At 29.0% G+C, this 22,018-nt stretch overlaps 2 protein-coding genes across 2 annotated transcripts; one reads left to right on the forward strand and one right to left on the reverse strand.

The window, feature by feature from the left end:
• The first annotated feature begins 745 nt into the window (after nt 1–745).
• Nucleotides 746–5,376, forward strand: LOC101508238 (uncharacterized). The gene is made up of 5 exons (XM_004500619.4): nt 746–1,507; nt 1,759–1,879; nt 2,625–2,739; nt 3,459–4,607; nt 4,876–5,376. Exons 1-5 carry the CDS (start codon nt 1,309–1,311, stop codon nt 5,131–5,133), a joined length of 1,842 nt encoding a protein of 613 aa, XP_004500676.1. The 5' UTR covers nt 746–1,308; the 3' UTR covers nt 5,134–5,376.
• Nucleotides 5,377–6,443: 1,067 nt separating this feature from the next.
• LOC101507925 (anthranilate synthase alpha subunit 1, chloroplastic-like) lies at nt 6,444–10,492 on the reverse strand. The gene is made up of 11 exons (XM_004500618.4): nt 10,148–10,492; nt 9,750–9,943; nt 9,413–9,602; nt 8,731–8,882; nt 8,219–8,334; nt 7,891–8,137; nt 7,739–7,795; nt 7,450–7,602; nt 7,253–7,333; nt 7,078–7,164; nt 6,444–6,980 (listed from the first exon to the last, which is right to left on the reverse strand). Exons 1-11 carry the CDS (start codon nt 10,350–10,352, stop codon nt 6,657–6,659), a joined length of 1,806 nt encoding a protein of 601 aa, XP_004500675.1. The 5' UTR covers nt 10,353–10,492; the 3' UTR covers nt 6,444–6,656.
• Nucleotides 10,493–22,018: the final 11,526 nt, after the last annotated feature.

Consider the following 22,018-nt stretch of genomic DNA (forward strand, 5'->3'; position numbering starts at 1 on the left):
AAATAAATTAATTTTTTGATAAACTGTTTTTAGTAGATTATAAAAAAATATTTTTTTCAAATTATTTTAATAAAAAAAAGTAATTTTCACTGTAACAGATAAATACAAATTTATTTTTGATTTTTTTTTTTAATTTTTAAAAAATAATTTATAAATAATTAAATAACAAAATAATATATTAAGATCTATAATATGGACACTAAAACCCATACATTTTTTGGTACAATTAAACTCATACATTAATATTATATCCGTCTCTTTTTATAAAAACTAATTATTTTTTTCACTCTTATTAAAAAAATTAACGAAATAGTTAATATATTTATTTTATATGTTAATATTTCCAAAATTAATTTTAATTTTAAATGTATCAAATTTAATTTTTCATATTTTAAAACAAATTAACAGTATTATTAAAAGATATATTTGAAAATAATTAAATATACTTAATAATTAAAAAAATACTATATTTAGTGATAACTTTTTTATCTCAAAAAGTGTTTATAATTAAGAAAAATATTTTTTATTATACAATAAGATGAAGCCAACAGTAAATAGAGTAATGCTAACATAACAAATTCAACAAACATAAAAATAAATACATAAAAAAAATAAAGAAAATCATTTCAATTTTTTTTAATTTTTTACGGTTCTAAAATATAAAACATATTTTATTTCTACACTCTTAACAAGTGCTCTCGACTTAAGATTTCCCTATTAAATATCAAAGTTTACTCGTACAATATTCCAAGTTGGGTTGGGAGGGCTTCAAAGGTCACACCGTTGCAAGAATTCAAAAAGTGGAATGCACATGGGAAGGGGCATTTTCGTGATTATCCATCGAACCATGAAACGTGGCATCAAACAACAGGAAGGACAAGAGCCAAACGGTGTCTTTTCCTTAGTAAATTCTCCACTTTCATTTGGAAAATCACTCTTATTACCATTCAATGCCACTCCCTCTTCTTAACTCTTTCCTCACTCTCACCACCGTCACACTCAAATTTCCCGTTTTCCGATCCCTCTCTCTTCGTTTCCTTCCCACGCGCCTTTCTCACTCGCCTTAACCACGCGACGATTGCGTTTTCTAGAACGTATTTCGCCTCTCTCTTTCTTTCTCTGTAACAATGTCGTTTCGTTCTTCCTGTGAGCGTTTTGCTTTTTCCGCACAGATTTGAACACTGCAAAAAAATTTCAACGTTGTTTTTTGAGAAAGAGCTCACGGAGTATTCATTGACATACGGTGAACGAGAAACTGAGTTAATTTTTTTTAAGGGATTTAGGGTTTGTATTATTTGTAATTTGGGGATGAATCGTAGCTTCAGAGCTCAGGAATTACAAATGCAAGCTGCTTTGAAGCAGAGGGAGCAGCAATTTGGGGGTTTAACGGCTTCACTCACGACGGAGAAAGATGAGGAGCTTGCATTGTTTCTCGAGATGAGGAAGCGCGAGAAGGAACGGAATGATCTTCTGCTTCACACCTCGGAGGAGTTTGATGCAGCTTTGGGTATAGATTCATGCTAAAAAAGTTTCTATTTTTGGAGTTGTGTATGTGTTTTGGGGTTTTTGTTGATTTTCTTCTTTGCAGTGTTTAGTTGTTGACTAAGATTAATTAACCTGTGAACTTGTCTTTGTAAACTTACCATGTATGTATGTGGTTTGAAATTTGAAAGTTTAAGAAGTGGATGGATAGTTGCAAAATGATTGTGTTGTTTGGACAATGAAGTTTTATGAATGTGGTATGTTTCCTGGTTGCAGGGTCAAATCCGGGAAATTCTCCCTTATTTAACATTTCTTCCTCTATGCCTGCTGCTCCTGTGCGAAAGTCTGGTGCTGATGATTTTCTCAATTCGGAAAATAATAAAAATGACTATGACTGGTATGATGTAACTTTCAATTGTCATAGTCCATACATTTTCTTCATTATGTTTATCTTGTAATTGTGTTTATTAGAGCAATAACGGTGGTTTTGTGTTTTGATTGGTTAGCAGAGCATTTTCTCATGTAGAAGTCTATCTGTTTTTGGGGAAATGGTAGTATATAATGTCTATTAAACACTGAAGTTGTTATATGAAATAAAACATTCCTTTCTCTTGATCTGGTTCTTAACTCTTTGGGCTTCATTTTTTAACTTGTGAAACAGTATTATGCCAATATCTGATCATGTGTTCCATACATAAGCACTATTGTTTGTCAAACTCCCTGTATCATTCCTATTGTCACTTGCTTCTATTTACATATTAAACTAATAACATGTAAAGAAGATGTCGTATTAAACTCTTAGTAACATTCCTAATGTCACTTGCTTCTGTTTTCCATAAGCACTATATGTTTCATATATATGCAAAGAAATTGTAACATGAATACCTAAAACAAAAATATGACATATAGCTAGAAGATGCCAATATTTTTCTTGAAATTACAAGAATTACATGGCAAAGGAATATTTCCTTTATGCTGTTCCTGCATCACATTAGTTTTAGTTATTGCAGATAATTTAGTTTGTTTTGTCTGCCTAGTATTTGTGTGACTGGCATGGCTTAGTTAATCATTGTAAGTTGTGTAAAGCCATTGCACATGATTGCTGTTCAAATTGGTGCTTAGCATGTTTAATGTTTTTTCAGGCTTTTAACTCCTCCTGGTACTCCTCTTTTTCCTTCTTTGGAAATGGAAACTCGGAAGACTGTTATGAGTCAGCTTGGTACTCCAACTGCTCGTCCCACAGCATTGAAATCAAGAGTAAGCATTTTCAATGATGCCTTCTAGTTTTCAGGTCATATCATTTGTTTGGTGGTCGTTGGCTGATTTGTATGTCTAGTTTGAAATTGTAATTCTCATGGTTTTGAGAAAAATTCTTTTGTTAAATATCATTTTCATCAAGCAGCGGGCATCATGAACTTTGTCTTGATAAGTGTTTTGTATAACAAGTTACCTATAGAACAAATTAGTTATTGATGTATATTTTCTGTTCTCCTGAAACCTGACTATAATTGATATGGTAGTATATGTTTTCCCTTGACCATACTTTTTTTATAAGCTTTCCCCTTAACAATATTAATATCCTTGTTCTACTTGAAATAACTTCAAATCATATTGCTTGTTTTACAGTTCATTGGCCATAACATATCTTAGTTGTTTATTTATTAACTTATTGAAGGACCATTGCTTAAAGTATAATGTTACACTAAATATGTATTTGGAATTTGAGATTCATAGGTATCATTGAGTAAAGGTCATTCTTGGTTTTTAAATTTTAGTGGTAATAATAATGATGATGCTCTTTTATCATCATTAGGTAAAGATTCATTGATATCCTGTTGGCTCTTCACTGAAATATTTTGATAGAGCCTAATGGTATTGGTTGATTCATGTAGCTGACCTTACCTGATGAGAATTCACTTGGTTATGGTTAGTGTTAGAAATTAATTTTTCTTCAAATTGTTTCCTTGTGGTTATAGTTGGCAAATCATCAATCAGAGCCTGCTGGGAGAACTAGCTTGGCATCTAGACAGCCAACTTCCTCCCCTATATTGAGCTCTTCAAGTGGCGTAACTAGGAGACCCTCGTCATCAGGAGGTCCCGGATCACGCCCTGCAACTCCTACTGGACGCCCTTCATTGTCCACAGCTTCAAAATCATTAAGATCTTCAACACCTACTCGGAGTTCGATACCTTCAACTAGGACCATGGTAACTGCATCCAAGAACACAATGTCCACAACCAAGCCCATCATGGTTTCTACCACTAAGCCTTCGACTTCTTCCATGAAGACCGCAGCCCCTGCTGCAAAACCAGCGACCCAATCAAGATCCACTACACCTTTGTCAAGATCTACTGCAAGATCTTCAACACCAACTAGCAGGCCTACTTTACCTCCGTCCAGGTCCACATCAAGAGCATCTACTCCCACTCGGCGACCATCTATGCCATCAAATGAGTTAAATATATCTTCTTCTTCAGTTAAGATTTCTTCAAGCACCAAGCCAGCTACTGTGGCGTCAAGGCAGCCAACTCCTGTTAAAGCAAGGCAGCCAGCTCCTGTGACAGCAAGGCAGCCAGCTCCTGTGACGGCAAGGCAGCAAGCTCCAGTGACCTCTAGACAGCAGCAAGTACCATCACGTGGCACATCACCAACAGCGAGGTCAAGACCATGGAAGCCGTCGGAGATGCCAGGGTTTTCACTTGATGCTCCACCTAACTTGAGGACTACACTACCTGATAGGCCACTTTCAGCGAGTAGGGGCAGACCTGGAGCTCCCTCTTCTCGGTCTTCATCTGTTGAGCCTTCTTCTAGTGGAAGACCCAAGCGACAATCGTGTTCTCCTTCAAGAGGACGGTCTTCCAATGGCACTGTTCATTTAAGTGGAAATTCAATGCCTGCAGTTAACCGTGGACGCTCCAAAGTGAATGACAATGTCAGTCCTGTACTGATGGGCACTAAAATGGTTGAGAGGGTAATAAACATGCGAAAACTGGCACCACCAATGATGGATAACAAAAACTCTCCCCGTAGCAATCTGTCTGGCAAGTCATCTTCATCTCCAGATAGCACAGGATTTGGAAGAACTCTTTCAAAGAAGTCCTTGGATATGGCTATTAGGCATATGGTACACATTCTACTCTCTCTCTTACTCTCTTTCTATTGCTCTCTCCTTATCAGATGAAAATAATCTTATAATGTGGCATAGCTGCATACGAATCACTATTCTGGTATAAAAATGTATTCCCTAATTATCTTTTTGGATGATGATGTCTCAAGAATGACAGAATTTAGATTCTTAACTTTACCTAGTATTATTAATTATTAGATTAACTTAAACTGATTAAGTTCTATAATTATTTTCTTACCATTTATGCTTGTTTCTCATTGAACAGGATATAAGGAGAACCATTCCAGGCAACTTACGGCCATTGATGACAAATATTCCGGCATCTTCTATGTATAGTGTGAGGTCTGGATCTCAGCGTGGTCGAACAATTAGTGTGTCAGGCTCTCCTCATGCCACAAGCAGTAATGCTAGTTCGGAAATGAGTGTAAACCAAAATGGTATTTGTTTAGATAGTAGCGAGATAGATGATGAAATTGGCAGTGAGAGATACGGTCAATCTCCTGCCAGTGTACGGGGAAGGTAAACTGTTCACACTTCGGGAAACCCTGCATATATATTTGATTAGCACCAACGTTCTTATTCTGGATTTTAGCCATTGCTGATTTGCATATGGATCTAACATGCTTGTACTGATGTAAAGCTTGATGTAACCTCGTGTAAGATGGTGTCCTCTGATTTTAGATAGATCCGTAATATGTTGTAATGGTAACGGTCATTTTTGAGGTCTATCCTCTATTTTTCAACAAACCTTAACCCATATTTATCATCTATCGGTGCAAGTGATTGACAAATTCCCCAACACTGTATTAGGCGTCACTGGAAGTTTTTATGCATTGACAAATGAATTTTAGAGCTTTATAAGCCCACAGCACTTGTAAAAGAAAATAGAAATTACCAATAAGAGGTTCTCAACATTAATTAACTATCAAGAATACTATTAAGACTTGGAGATTAATTTTTGTAGTTATTTATTGATATTAACAAGTATTATTTTGAAGTACACAAGTTTAGAGTTGAGTTCGGAAGATTTCTTCAAACAAAACATAAATATGACTTAAATTCATGGATTTCGACTCACCAAAATATCAAAGCACTTGGACAAAATAGGTTCAAATCAACACATAATTTTCCATAAAATAATTGACAACAATTCGGAAGTTTAATGTTTTAAAGAGTAATTCTAAGTCGAACAAAAAGTTGTTTCTTTTTTTTTTAAATATACGTGATATTCTAAATGTCATTCAAGAAAAACAAATTTAAAATCTCATCCTCTCAAATAAAAGTCTATACTTAGGTTTAAACATACGTTTGCCATCAAAACAATGGTGTTAAGTTACCAAATGTTACAAATGTTTTTAAGAATTATTTTCTTTAACTAATTGATATGAATTTCTCGATAAATTGAGACATTTTAGAGGTAGAAAAAATAATATAATTTTCATGTTACATGAGTCAAATTTCTGTCAAAACATATTTATGAGTCAATGAATGAACTTTAGTCTGCAAACTATCATTGATCAAAAGACTTGATGTGAATGTGCAATTCACTTCAAGAATTTTAAAGTATTCATTTGTCGGTTAACTCGTAAATTGGTGGAGGCGAATCGATCCTAAAACTTAGTGTGATACACATACTTTGTAATTTATTTGTTCAACTTTCATCATCATCAATTTTCTTGTTCAAAATATGCAACATATCTCCAACAAAGCATACTCTTAAAACAAACAAATAAATTACCAAGCTTTGAAATCACTTGATATAAAACTCATTTTTTTATGACATATGTGAGACCGGCACAATTCACATTCTTATAGAAAGATAAAAAAGAAACATACAAATTAAGAAATATTTCAATTTGAAAAGATTACCATGATATTGTAATTATTCAATGTTTGTAAAACATAACTATCTGAAATTTAATCTGAAGCTACATCTGTAACGTATATCCCCCAACACAAGCAACTATTTATTATTAGATTGGGATAATAATTGAGTAACTAATGGTATATCCAATAATTGGATTTGAAGGTATCATAGTTCTTATCCTATTTATCAACAAATGCAGACTCTGCCAAGTCGATGGATCGAGCAAGAGCAGCAGCTTTGTTTTGACACTCTTGGTGCTCATCCGCAGGGTCGCTGTCAGCAACTATACCAGCACCAGCTTGAAGGTACGCAATCCACTCGCGCCGTTGGTTTAGGTCTTTGTATGAGTACATTGTGTCGTACCTTGTTCCGGTTGGAAATACTATTGTCCTCAGAGCTAGAGCAATGTCCATGTCGCCTGAGAAAGAAATGTATCCAAATCCTCCGCTATATGGCCCTCGCATTGCCACCTCCAATTCGTCGATTAATTGCATGGCCCTCACCTGCATTTACCGGTTATTGCATAAGAATGAAGCTGAAGATTAAAATTGAGTAAAATATATATATTTAAGGACTAAAGGAGCAAAGAAAATTATGAACCTTTGGTGCTCCGCTGACAGTTCCAACAGGCAATGCAGCGCGAAGGGCGTCCCAGCAGGTCAAATGGTCTTGCAGCTCTCCCGTAACCTTTAAATATTACATGGAATTAAATATTATTTAGTATGCTGAATTTATTTGATAAATATTTTCTTATCTAAAAAGAAAAGATTATCACCGTTGAGCTTATGTGCATGACATGGGAATATCGTTCAACATTCATAAGCTTCTCAACTTTAACAGAACCACTTTTTGAGACCTACAAACAGAATTTTTGTTAAGAGTGCAATATTTCTTTAAATATACAAAATAATAGCGTAAACTATTGCATAAGAACATAATGTAACTGGGTTAAAGTGAAAGTATATGACAAACCTTTCCAACGTCATTGCGTCCCAAATCAACCAGCATTACATGCTCTGCACATTGCTTTTCATCTTTCAGGAGCTGCGCTGATAACTTTTCATCTTCTTCTAGAGTCTTTCCCCTTTTACATGTCCCAGCCAATGGACGGTTCACAATCTTCTTCTGTTCACGAAAAGATCATGATAACTATTCACTTCTAATATTTTTTTCCATTAAGATTTGTGGTAAACATTCAAGTGACCAAGTAAGAAGTATCAATTAATTTAAAAATCTAATCTAACTATGTACGAAAACATACATTCTTAATACGTGCAAGAATCTCTGGACTAGAAGCAACCAGAATACATCCCCTAGCCTGTTTACAAAAAACATGATCATCATCAAAACATGAAAGAGATGAACATTGACTTTACCAAATGAAGTATTTTTATATGTTATATAGAAATAAACCTGCAAATAAGTCATATATGGACTTGGATTCACAACTCTCAATGCTCTATAGACTTCAAATGGATCAGCGAATGTTCTTCGTTCAAATCTCTGACTTAATACAATCTGGAAAATATCTCCTGCTTTGATATGTTCTTTTGCCTGAAGGACTGCCTCCTTGTATGCATCAGATGTCATGTTTGATTCCTTTAAAGGAGTACCAAAATGACGAGTTTGCAAATCCACAGAGCCGGGAGCGAGCCTCGGGCTAGGAAAAGACACTTCTAATTAATTTTGATTCAAAAGCAACTACGTTGTTCGAGAGAGCAACATTAAACAGATAACTTACGGGTTATCATCTTGTAATTTGTCCACTAGTTTTTGTAATCGTTCCTTTCCATCTGTGTAAGCGCTCTCAACTGAGGAGTATCGGTCAGTCCTCACCCAAAGAATCACATACGCTTTCTGTTGGGCAGAGCACAGGTATGAAATTGAGTCAACAATGAAGTATTGAAATTATGAATGATGTCTTCATATCATATGTAATAATGCAATTAAATATTAAATGGATAATCTTGAGGCATACAAATGCTGATAAAAAATCCAATGGATTCCATATCATTATATGTCCAAAGATGTAAAGAGAATGCATTTATAAGAATTCTGAATTTATAATGATTTCCCTTCCTTGTTTGATGAACAAAAATTCAGATAAAAAAAATCAAATATATCATTTTGTTTATAAAGCATCTGAATCGAGCATAAACTGCAGTGCAAATTAGAAATGCTAAACTACACATCAACATCACAAGCAAGATTCTAGTAGTTGTTATAGTATTTATGCATACGCAAAACAGGTACCTTCTCGACATGATCGAACACAATCACAGTCTCATAAAGGCCCAAATGGATGTCTGCGAGGTTCCTGTCATCTTTCGGGGCATCTGAAAATTGTAGCTTTTTCTTTTCCACATAACGAACTGTGTCATAGGAGAAATAACCTGCCCAACCACCTAGAACAACAGCTTAGACTAGTGAGTGTTCTATATGTAATTTAATTACATGAGAACAAAAAATGTATTGTCATTACTCTCTCACATGCGCGCACACAAGAAGTCGCATAATGACAAATAATGTACTAATGCAGCTTGTTGGTATTTGGATAAAAAAAAAATCTTACGCCCTTAAAACGACAAGATTTCAACTTCACTTATTATAGTCATCCAAAAAAATTGAAAAAGACATTAACATCATGTTTTCTTAGTTTTTAAGAATTATAGTTGCACATACTGAAACTCAGAATTATATAATTGAACATGCTCCATGATTGTATTTTCAACTTAAAATATCCTAACCGTTACAATTTTCCGTTAACTCAAAGCTGCTAATCATTGCAGCAATCATGCGTCAACATCCTTGCTTTATAAATTAGTTATAGAATCAAATAAAAATTGATTCAGCCTCATTATTTCACATACAAATTAATTGCATTATAATTTGATAAGATCTCCCACAGGTTTTATTCAGATCATAGAACTCTTACCACAAAATGCATTTGGAAGTTCATCACTGAGACAGGGTCTCCAATCCTGTGAGATTCTTCTGGGAATCGCCATAGGATCATCAACAATCTCCTCGGTTAAATGACCAGATTCATGGTCCATTATTGTAACCTTATCTTCTTTTGCAACAATTTCCATTGTTGGTTTAGCTCCTACAACACTATAACGCCCCTGCAATCCATCAAATCCCGGATTCAAAACAAAAACACAGAAAACAACAACAACAATCAAGCCTTATCTCACTAAGTAGGGTCAGGAAAAACACACAAAACAACCTTAAAATTCAAAATCATAAAACTACAAATAAAACACACTCACAACATTGGAAGCTTGAAAATTAGGCTCAGCAGATTCAAAAAGAAAGCTTGGAGCTTCGCGGTCATCTTCATTAACCAAACTTCGGTAAGCAAGAACAGGAGTAAGCTGATCAGAGAATATGCACTGATAGAGAGGAATCAAGTTCCCATTTTTTGAAGTCTCTACAAACTTGCTTCTTTCATCAACTTCTTCAACTGCAAAAGTAACAGATCCTTATTCAAAATTTCATTCATTTATTTTTCATAAAAATGCTGAAAATAACAGAACTTAACACTTCTAAATACTAATTTACTAGGGGATATAAATATAACAACAATAATAATAGTTTATTTAAACAAGAAGCAAAGAACATTCAGTTATCAAAACAGGTAATAATAGTTTATAAAAAATTAAGTTACCAATGGAAGAGATTGGGAGTGAAGAGGACTTCAGTTTGACAGGTGGCAGTGAGAAGCGGCGGGCACCCATAGAAACTCCGGTGAGCTTAACAGGAAAGAGACGGTTGCCGGAAGGGACAATAAAGCGATGAGTGAAGGGTAGGGATTGCATTGAAGATGATTTAACAGAAATGGGGGAAATTGGAAGAGTAGCAGAGAGCATCATAATGTGAAGTTATTATTATTATTGTTGTAGTCTTGTAGAGTTTGGAGAAGTTATTTATTCATGCATCAAAATAATTAACTAGTATGAATGAATGAATAAATAGCTACTAATTTCGGTGCTTCAACCAAGTGTCACGTTTCGATGTACCAACACAAACATTTAAAAGTTGTTTTCAGTTACATCCCTACATTTCAACCTTCATTTTCATTTTCAGTTATCATCATATTTTCATTTTATATGATATTATAATATTTATAATGTATTTTAATTATAACTATATATTAAATTATTTTCAAAAATTTATTATTTTTATTAAACATTAAATAAAGGATAAAAAATTACTATATTTTAAGTATGACTTTTTTCTTATAAAGACTAAAAAAAATTCAAAGATTTTCTTATATAAGGAGTAAGAGGGAGTAGTATTTTTTAATGGTAAAAAGTTATTATATTAATAAGGATTTAAACTACATACTTATTAAGAAATTGTTTTACATGGATATTTAATGAAATAGTTTATTATGTTAAATTACCTCACTTTCTATGGTTATTTTAAAATTAAAATATGCAACAATGGTAATTTTTTTATTGTATGATCATTTATTAAGGAAATTCTGATTTGAATTTGAATTATAGATAATAAAGTCCTTGCCACTACTTATTATTCTTACACTAAAACTAATTTACTATTGATATGTATGTCCATTAAATTTATTAATAAAATGTTGTACTGTTGTTAAATTTTAATTCAAATTATAAATGTTAATATTATTAAATTAAATATTATGTTTAAAATTCTGTAATTATATATAAGTTACTAATATAATATCTCATTTATAAAAAAATTATATTAATAAATTGTTGTTCTACTGTAAAATAATAATAAAAAAGCAGTCTCTGGAACGTTTGGTAAAAAAGTGTTAAATCTTTCCGTATCTCAATCTTTCCCATCAGTAAAATAAAAAAATGAATACGTGAACGCAACCACATAGATAGTTCAGTCATTCAATTTTGATTAAATGATATTAAATGAAGGGTGGGTTGTAATTCTTTTTTTTTTATTAATGAATTATTTGGTCTTTGTAAATAAATTATTGTTTTATTTTAATTTTGGTAAGTTTTTATGTTTAGATTTAGTATTGACTTTGGTATCTGATGTTAAATCAATGTTATATTGTCGTGATATGTGATCCTATAAGTGTACATTAATTTATCATTTTTTATAATAAAATAAAAATGTGATATATATATATATATATATATATATATATATTATTTTAATTTTATTTTAGAATAAAATGATAAATTCAATTATAATCAACTCAAACTATTGTGATGTCCCGAATTCGAATCCAACATTAACATTTGACAATTGAACTAGAATTTAAAAACTTAAAATATTTTATATTATTAATTTAATAAATTTATTTATTTATTATTTAATAATTAGTGTTATTTTATAAATAAAATATAAATATAAATAAAAAAGAGACGTCTTGAGATTTTTGAAAAATTCATCTTCTTTCATGTTATAAACCATAAAAGTCTTCTCTTTTTGACGTATTCAGAAATGACTCTCTATAATTTGATTTCATTACCACATAAATATGGTAGGATAGAGTGAGGGGCATAACTGAGTTGTAGAGTCACGTAGAGTGTTGGTACAAGTATTATTATTTTCTATCAAGAATTCTTGTAAAACTACAATTAAAAAGTATATTTTTGAAGTCAATTGTGTGTTTATGATAAAAAAAATGAAAGTATATAGAGACTTTAATGAATATGGTCAAGAAAATTTTTTTTGATGATTTATCATATGGAAGAAGATGAGTTTTTCCAAAACTCCTAAACCTTTTAATATTTATTCATATTTTTTAATAAAATAACATAAATTATTAAATAAAAAATAAACAAATTTATTAATTAATAATATAAGATATTTTAATTTTTAATATATTACAAAAGATGATATGTTGGTTGTATTTATTGGGCTACATGTCTCTAATTTTACAAAGACTAAATCCAAAAAAAATTATAAAAATTAAAATAAAAAAGTTGTATATTTGGAAATTTTTATTCTAATATCCTTTTTATTTTATTTTATACCAAACTGCCATACTATAAATAAATAATACAAAAATGCTCTACTTTTGAATTTCAATAGTTGATCGCAAGCCTGACATGCGACATTTTGAAGGATTTTTTTTTTTTTTTTTAACTTAATAGAAGGTCGCATCTCTAAGATGCAACTATGTATTGAGTCTGATTATTATTTTTTCTCATTTTTGCAATTAGAAAATTATTTATTTAATAAAATAAAAATAAATTTAATATTTTAGAAAACAAAATATTATTAATAAATTAAAATAAAATACATATTAAATTGAAGAAGAAAAACATGTGGTTGACTAGATGTGCCAAAATAAATAACATTTTGTATTCTTTTAACAATTTTTTTCTATTTTATAGATAAATTTAAATTATTTTAACAATTGTCTCCTATTTTGTAGATAAATTAACAATTTAATTATATTTTGTTAACAACTTATTCATATTTTCTCTCTGAAATAAATAAATAAATAAAAATAATAATAAAGTAAATTATATTAATAAAAAATTAATTAAATTGAATAAAATAATATTAATAAATTAAAATAAAATACATTAAATGGAGAGATAAAAAATATGGTGTACTAGATGTGCCTAAACAAATAACGTGTTATATTATTTTAACAATGTGTAGATAAATTTAAATTAATTTAAATAGGAGGAAATTGTTTCTTCCTTTCATAATCAAATATCCCCAACTCATTAATTTAATTTTTTTTTGTTCAATTTAATTTATTTTATTAATATAATTTACTTTATTATTATTATTATTTTTATTTATTTGATCCAAAAAAAAAAAAGAGGAGAAAATTGTTAACAAAATATAATCGAATTCTTAATTTATCTACAAAAATAATTGTTAAAATAATTTAAATTTATATATAAAATTGGATAAAGTTATTAAAATAATATAACACGTTTATTTAGACACATCTAGTACATTTTTTATTCAAGAATGTGTCATTTTACATAAAAAAAGAGATGAAGAAGAGAAAGAGAAAAAAAGAGAGAATATTGTATTCATGAATGTGTCATTTTACATAAATCATATTTATAGGGCAAATATATTGAAACTTACAGATATATTAAAAGTCTACTACTAGGTGCATTAACATAATAATATGAGTGGGCTTTAATACAGTGGAGTAAGTGAGATTTAAGTATAGGTGCATTAACATAATAATATGAGTGGGCTTTTAATATAGTGGAGTATGTGAGATTTAACTATGAGACTTATAGAAGGTAAGAAGATTAACATCTACCATATATTGTAATTATTCACGACAAAAAAGAAAATGTGTACTCTATATAAAAATCAATTATAATTATTTCATTTCAATTACTTTCGTTATTTGTCTCAAAATAATTAAGTCAATTGATTATTTTAAATATTAATAAAAATGTATAAATAAAAGAGCGAGAGAGAAAATATACTCTTATCAAATTATTCTTGTAATATATCAATACATTATCAATATCATATAAATATATAGTAAAAAATATTATATTAAAAATTATATAATTAATATTAATTAAAAAAACAATTAAACAAAAGTATATTAGAAATTAAAATTGTCAACTATTTTATAACAAATATTATTTTATAAATAGGTCAATTATTTTAAAACAGATGATAATTATTCCCTTGATTTCAATATACTCGCATTCTTGTTGGCTACCTTGGTTAGAGTTTATAATATTTTCACTCAAATATATTTATTTTGAAAAACATTTTCTAATTTTGTTTTATATTCCATATTCATATTCCTAGTAATAAGAAAAAAAAGTTAAAATTCTCATAAAGTGACAGATAGACAATTCATAAAATAATTAAAATAAATTTATAAAATGAAAAGAAAAATACAATAATAAGAGTAATATAATAAAGTAATTATTTTTATTTTATTTATTATATTTTTTTAATATATATAAAATACTCAATTGCGATAACTATAGTGGAACAAATAAACTATATATATTTCTGCAATACATTTTGACTTAAAGTTTTTTTACTTAATTTTTTGACTTAAAATGAATCAAATTCATCTTAATTTAATTTCATTAATCATTTAAATTAAATAATTATTTTAGGAGAATCTATTTATGATAATCATTATATTTATCGGATATTTTCTCATAATTTATGATAGTCTCAATATACATAAGTATACATTGCGCCAAAGAAAAGAAAGGAAATCTGCCTTCGCTTGTGATCCTAATGTTGCAAGACAAGTTGAAAGACAAGTTGATGGCAATGTATATATAGAGCCATAGAGGTGTTCCAAAGTCACAAGATGTGATAAATAGTTATCATCATTAAAAATTAATTTAAAAGTATGAAATATTGTTACTGTAGTCTCTATGGAAATTGAAATTGAAATTGTTGATAACTTTTTAGATTTAATTGATCAATTAAAAACACATTTTATAATTAATTTTATTAACTAAAAATAAAAAAAATAAAAACCAAAACAAAAAGATGTATTTAAATGTGTTCATGAATTTACAATGATTATTATTACAAATTTCATACATTCATAAACCAAAATACTTTTAACCATTTAACGATTACTCTCTTTATCTAAGACTAAATGTCATATTTGACTTGTATGGTTCTTAAAAAAAGTAATTAATTGAATTAATTTTAATGGTCAAATTTATATCGGTTATAAAAAACATTTATATTTGTGGAAAAAAATTATAATAACTACTTTCTCCCTTCTTTATCACAAGAAAATTTTAGAGATTTGTTTTGTCTTATTCATAACTTTTGAGAAGTAACTATTGCTTAAAGATTCTTTTATCTTCATTTAATATATGTCTTTTTAATATTAACTGATGCATTTAACGCATCACAATTTCCTATGAGGCTGTTAAAAAAAATGTTCTAAAGACTTTAGTATTGACCTCCAATTATTCTCAAACTTTTTTAATAATACAATAAAAAGAGGGTATATTTTTTTTTGGGTTGATTATATTTTTAGTCCACAAAAATTATTACCTTTCAAATTTAGCCATAATAAAATTTTGTTTATTTTTAGTTTTACTTTGATTTTATGAAGATTTAATTAAAGCTAAAAGTACTAATTTTTTATAAAAAAAATTTAAAATATAAACTAAAAGTGAATAAAATATATTTTATGAACTAAAAAGTTGATTTTTTTTAATAAAAATTTGAATAAAATTTGAAATTTTATATAAACAAAAACTATATCTTTTCTTTTTTTTTAATTATTAAAATTTACTTTTTCTATTTAAAACCTAATTTAATATTTAAAACAAAATTTTGAAAATCTTTCAACCGACCACCGATTAAAAATTAAAGAATATTTCAATGATATTTAAAAGTGACAATATTTATAAAAAAAAAATGCAAACCTAATATTTAATATGAAATGGAATACTTTCATGCCTCAAATTTTGTTTTGCCAAGAAAAAATGGGCATCCTTCCTATTGTGATGTTTTCGTTTTTTATTCCACGTGGATCACATATGGAACATATTATTATTATTAAACGCGAACCACGTTAAACATTCTCGAGATTAGGTAGTACTTTGGCCTAATGTTAGCTTTAATGACGCACATGATTTGATGAAAATGGTTGTATAGCTTTATTCCAAACATAAATGCCTAGCCTAATCTTAATGATATTTTATGTAAAATACAATATTTGTACTACCAACTTTACAGGTAGACCTCTTTTGCACATAGATTACAAAAAATATTTTTCATATTAAATATGTTAACAATATATATTTTTTAAATTTAATTATTAATGTTTCTCATAATCTAAAATGAATTTTATGTAAAGTTTTGAATGATGCAAGGTGTGGTTGGTGGGCATTGGTAACATTTACCAAAACAGCGCAAATATGTAAACCAGCTTGATCAAGTTTAACAGGTTTTTTCATTCTTAAAATATAAAATCCACAAACATAATATATAAATATAATTTTTCTTCTCTCATCTCCTATATTTTTAAAATTTCTAAAATATATTTGTGAATTTATTAATCTAAAAAACATTGAGAGCTATAGAAGAAATTCTCGAACTCATATAACTCTAAATGCAATTATTGTCGGGATGGTTGGAGATATGACTAGAGAAGGCAACTGTATGGTGGTTGTGAGGCTACCAATTGTAGCTTTAACTTGGATGTGATTTCTTGCCCTGGGAATTTTATATTTCTAAACACACTAGAATAAGGGTTGTTTCTCCATGTTACTTTGTTAACAAGAGCAACATAAATAATCACAAGTAAATAATTTGCTTTTAAAATATTTGTATTAGGAAAATGAATTATTAAGTAGAAATACAAAAGAGGGTGAGTAACATTATTTGTTTGGGAATCAAGATAAACATGTCTAAACAGTGACAAAAAGAAAAACGTGGAGATTTTCTTTTTGGTCAACAAACGTGGAGAGATTAAGAGACTAACAGAATGAGAGACTATAAACTAGAAATGTCAATTTGACAAGCCTCCTAATTATTGGCTCCAGTAGAGCTGTCAATTTGACAATTCCTCTAATTATTGTCCCCAACCCACATTTTGAAGGGGCCAAAAAAATTAATAATTTAAAAGGCCCCCAAAAACAATGCCCCCTAAAAATTTGTGGGCTTAGGAGGCCTACAGGCCCACTTTTTTAAAAAAAGAATCAATTTTCTTTTTTAGAAATAAAGTTTTTCAATTTTTTCACCGATAATTTTTTTTTCTACAAAATTTTCCGAGTTTTTTTCGATAAAAAATGTTCGATTTTTTTCGATAAAAATTTCTGATTTTCTTTCGATAAAAATTTCCGATAAAAAATTTCTGATTTTTTTCGATAAAAATTTTCCGATTTTTTTTCGATAAAAAATGTCCGATTTTTTGTTTCGATAAAAAATGTCTAATTTTTTTTCGATAAAAAATGTCTAATTTTTTTTTTCGATAAAAAATGTCCGGCTTTTTTCGATAAAAAATTTCCAATTTTTTTCGATAAAAAATGTCCGACTTTTTTTGGATAAAAAATGTTCTGATTTTTTTTCGATAAAAAATTTCATTTTTTTTTAATAAATTTTTTTTCAAGAAAAAAATCTTAAAATTAACAAAATATTGGAGGCCTATGGACCCCTAGATCCCCTCCCTTAGGCCCCATGAAATAATGGGCCGAAATTAAGGGGCCCTTAAAAAGATTATTTTGATAGGGGGCCTAATAATAAAACAAAAAAAGTAAGAGGCTTTATAGTTGGGGGCTTTTTTGACGGCTCTAGGCTCCAGTCCATATTTTAGAGGGGCCAACAAAATTAATAAATTAAAAGGCCCCCTAAACTAAAAGCCCCCTAAAATTTAGTGGGCTTAATAGGCCCATAGGCCCCTTTTTTTAAAAAAAAATCGATTTTCTTTGTTGAGAAATAAAGTTTTTCAGTTTTTTCACCGATAAAATTTTTTTGATTTTTTTCTATAAAAACTTTTGATTTTTTTTCAATAAAAAATGTCCAATTTTTTTTTCTAAATGTTCGATTTTTTTTCTATAAAAATTTCCGATTTTTTTCGATAAAAAAATTCGGATTTTTTTCGATAAAAAATGTCTGATTTTTTTTTACATAAATTTTTTTTCAAGAAAAAAAACTCAAAATTAACAAAATATTGGGGGCTCTAGGCCCCTAGAGCCCCTCTCTTAGGCCCATGAAATAATGGACCGCAATTTAAAAAAAATTATTTTGATATGGTGCCTAAAAGAAAAATTTCCCCTGTACCCCCATATTTATACCTATACCCCCATAATTTTTTGAAAATGACAATTATGCCCTTATTAATTCAAAGATTTTTTTTTTTATTTATAATTTCATCTTTTCCGGAACTCCAAAAAAGATTTCCAGTACACACCTTATTTCCGGAAAACTTTTTTCAAGTTTTCCGGTACAGAAATTGTTACCGGAAAACTTTAAAAAAGATTTCCGGTACAGAAATGAAAAATTGTACTACCGGAAAACTTCATTCCAAAGATTTCCGGTACAGATCCAGAAAACTTTCTCAAAAAGGTTTCCGGTACACACCATTTTTTAATTTTTTTTTTAATTTTATTATTTTTATAAATGATAATACATTAGTCAATAATTAACGCATCATAAATATTAATTAACACATATAAATATACCATAAATAATTAATAATTAATACACCATAATTAATGATTAATACTCTTTTCCATAACAAGATCTATAAATTAATTAAAATCAAATAAATACTAATTAATAAAAAAAAAATAAAACAAAAAAATTATTTTAAAAAATATTTAAAAAAAATCAAACAACTACCGGAAAACATGTGAATGAAGTTTTTCGGTGGTTTCCGGAAATGTTACGTTGAAGTTTTTCGGAAATGATGTTCTGTACCGGAAAACTTTTTTCAAGTTTTCCGGAATGAAAGTTGTGTACCGGAAAACTTGAAAGAAGTTTTCCGAAATTTTTTTTTTTGCTTGTTATTTCTGTTCCGGAAATGTTAAATGAAGAAATTAAAAAAAAAATTATATGTATGAGGGTATTTTAGTATTTTTTCTTTACTTTTGGAGGTATAGGGATAAATGAGTGGATACAAGGAAAAATTTTCTGCCTAAAAATAGAGGTTTAATAAAAGAAAAATTAAAGACCTTATATTGAAGGCTTTTTTGACGGCTTTACTATAAACTACAAACAAAAATGAAGAATAATTGTTTAGGATCATGTGGGCCGAAACAAGATGATGTAAGAGATTATGTGGGCCGAAACAAGATGATGTAAACTGGAAACTTACCCCATACCCTTGAGTTATATACCCTTACCCCCACTTTCTACTCAAAACATCCAATTCTTTTTTCCATTTTTTTTATTTTAAAAAATACACTATGTTTTTTTAAAAAGAAAAACTAACAAATCAATACAATCTGAAAGAATAATGTTAATGATAAACTCTTTAATGCATTTTAGTTGAAATTCGTGTGGGTCACACTAAATTTAAATAAATCAACATATATTAGAGCATTTCGGAGTTTGTGTTTATGCATCCAAACTATATATTAAAAAATTCAAATTTAAGTTTCTTGCAACATAATTTAAGTCTTTGAAAATACATTAATGATCTGACAAATTTAAATTTGTTTTTTAGAATATATTTATATTTAAAAAACTTTAAATTGAAATTTTTGAAATAAGTCTATATTTTGATAAATTCAATTTAAAATGTTCACAACACATATATGTTTTGATAGAAGTGGATCTACTGATTGTAATGGTAATAATCGCAATTTGAGGGAGAAGTATGTGCAAAAGGTACATTAATGTTAACGTTTATCTCAACATAATATCACAAGAATAAGATTAAATAGATAAATTGGTCATTCATATTATAAGCTTGAGTCAAATTAATCTCTTCTTTTTGCAAATTAGCATATATATCTTTGAAATTGTTTAAATATTTATCGTTAGAGATTATAATATGACACATTAATTAAATATTTGACTCATCCGCGTTGATCTCAAATCAATGTCATTGTAACATGTACTAACAAAGATGACACTTTTTATGTCTTGTGTTCAATTAAAATATTTGGATGAAGGGACGTTTACTGCACAATAAATAATGGTCATAGTAATGTTAAAAACTTTTCATTGATTCTCAAATTAATCGAATAGCAATGATACATTACTAGATGTCAGTCACTGTTTATAATATTTTATATTTTATATAATTGTATTGCTAACTAAGTGAGAGCCTATAATGTCACACAATAAAATAATTAAATCAAAAAGTAAAAAATTAATTAAGAAATTATTTAATTAAATAATAATTTAATTTATATTTTGTCTCCTTTTAATCTAACTTTAAAAGCATTCTTACTGTAGCCGTCAGCTAGCACTGACGCATTCTAAAGCAATCATTCACATAGATCGAGTAAAGACACTACCGTATCGTGGTGTTGGTCATTTGTACTCATTGACGCTTCAATAGGTAAACACATAAACCTCATGTGAAATATTGTGTATCTGAGATCCATTAGAATGGATGATTTTCGCTCTTGAGAATTATTTTAAAATATATCTCTTGATATCCCAATAGTGGTGTGAGAGCCATGGTTGTTTATGCCTTATTTTTGTAGGTGTTTGTTTACCTATTTGATAACATGATTAAATATTCTCTTGATTATGATTCATTCAAAATATATGATATCAACTAGGAACACTCTTGATATATACGGTATTTGATAAATAATTATTGCCTCAATATATTTGAGAAACATGTGATCTCCATATTGTTAGAATACGTTAGAAACTGATTACGCATGCTTGTTTAATATTGATATGTATATTTAAATCATAATTAAGAACACAATAGTTGCAACAATTTTTGTTTTAAATTTATTAAATTTATGATGCTAAAAAATTAATAATAAAGACTCGTTATTAGTAAATATTTTGAGATATATTAAAAATTTATTTTTAATTAATTATTAAGGGTGTATAGTTATGGTCGGTGTCGTAATAATTTATTTATTTTAATATTTGTAATTGTTTACAATAACGAGAGGCAACACCATGTGTAATAATTTATCTACTTTATTAATTATTAAGTGTGTGTGTGTGTGTGTGGAAGACTTCATTCCTTAACGAGAATTGCTTCTCGATGAAGGACTTAGGTGAAGTCTCCTATGTGTTAAGAATTAGAATCTATAAAGATAGATAACTGAAGTTGCTTGACTTGCGTCAAAGTACATATATTGACAAAGTGTTTGAGTGCTTCAATAAGCACGACGCCAAGATAGGACTTTTGCCTATGTTAGATGACATGTAAATGCCCAAAGTACAATGTTCTACTTCATTGTAAGAAAAGGAACACATGAGTATAATGTCATATGCCCCGACAATATGATCTATCATGTACGCCATGATATGTACTAAACCAGATGTCTCATATGCATTGAGCATTACGACCATGTATTAATCAGTTCTTAGTGAGTGTCATTGGACCACATTTAAGAACATCCTAAAGTATTTGAGAAGAACTAAGATTCATTCTTAGTTTATGATGGCGAGGAAGAGCTTGTTGTGAGGAATAGCTCACAGTCTGGTTATGTATTTTGCCTAAATGATGGCGCTGTGAGTTGGAAGAGTTCAAAGCAGGTGATAATCGCTAATTCTACTATAGAGACCGAGTACAATGTTGTCTTTAATAAAACAAATGAGGTTGTTTGGATCAAAAAGTCCATTATTGAACTAGATATAGTTCCTAGCATTGCAAATCCGATTGACCTTTATTGTGATAATAATGGTGCAATCGTGCAAGCTAAGGAACTCAAATCTCACCATAGATCAAAATGTATACTCCTACACTTCCATCTTATTTGAGAGATCATGGATATAGCAGATGTGAATATTTGTAGAGTTTATACCTTGGATAATATTAATGACCTACTTATGAAATCACATGCTTAACAGAAGCATGACAATAACACTAGATCGATGTGTGTTAGGAGTTGGTTGGCTTTAGTGTTATTGGAAGATTGTTAAAGTTAGTCTATTAAGTTAATAATTTTTCTTTGGT

Source organism: Cicer arietinum, chromosome 5, assembly GCF_000331145.2.
Source record: "Cicer arietinum cultivar CDC Frontier isolate Library 1 chromosome 5, Cicar.CDCFrontier_v2.0, whole genome shotgun sequence".
NCBI classification, from domain to species: Eukaryota; Viridiplantae; Streptophyta; class Magnoliopsida; order Fabales; family Fabaceae; genus Cicer; species Cicer arietinum.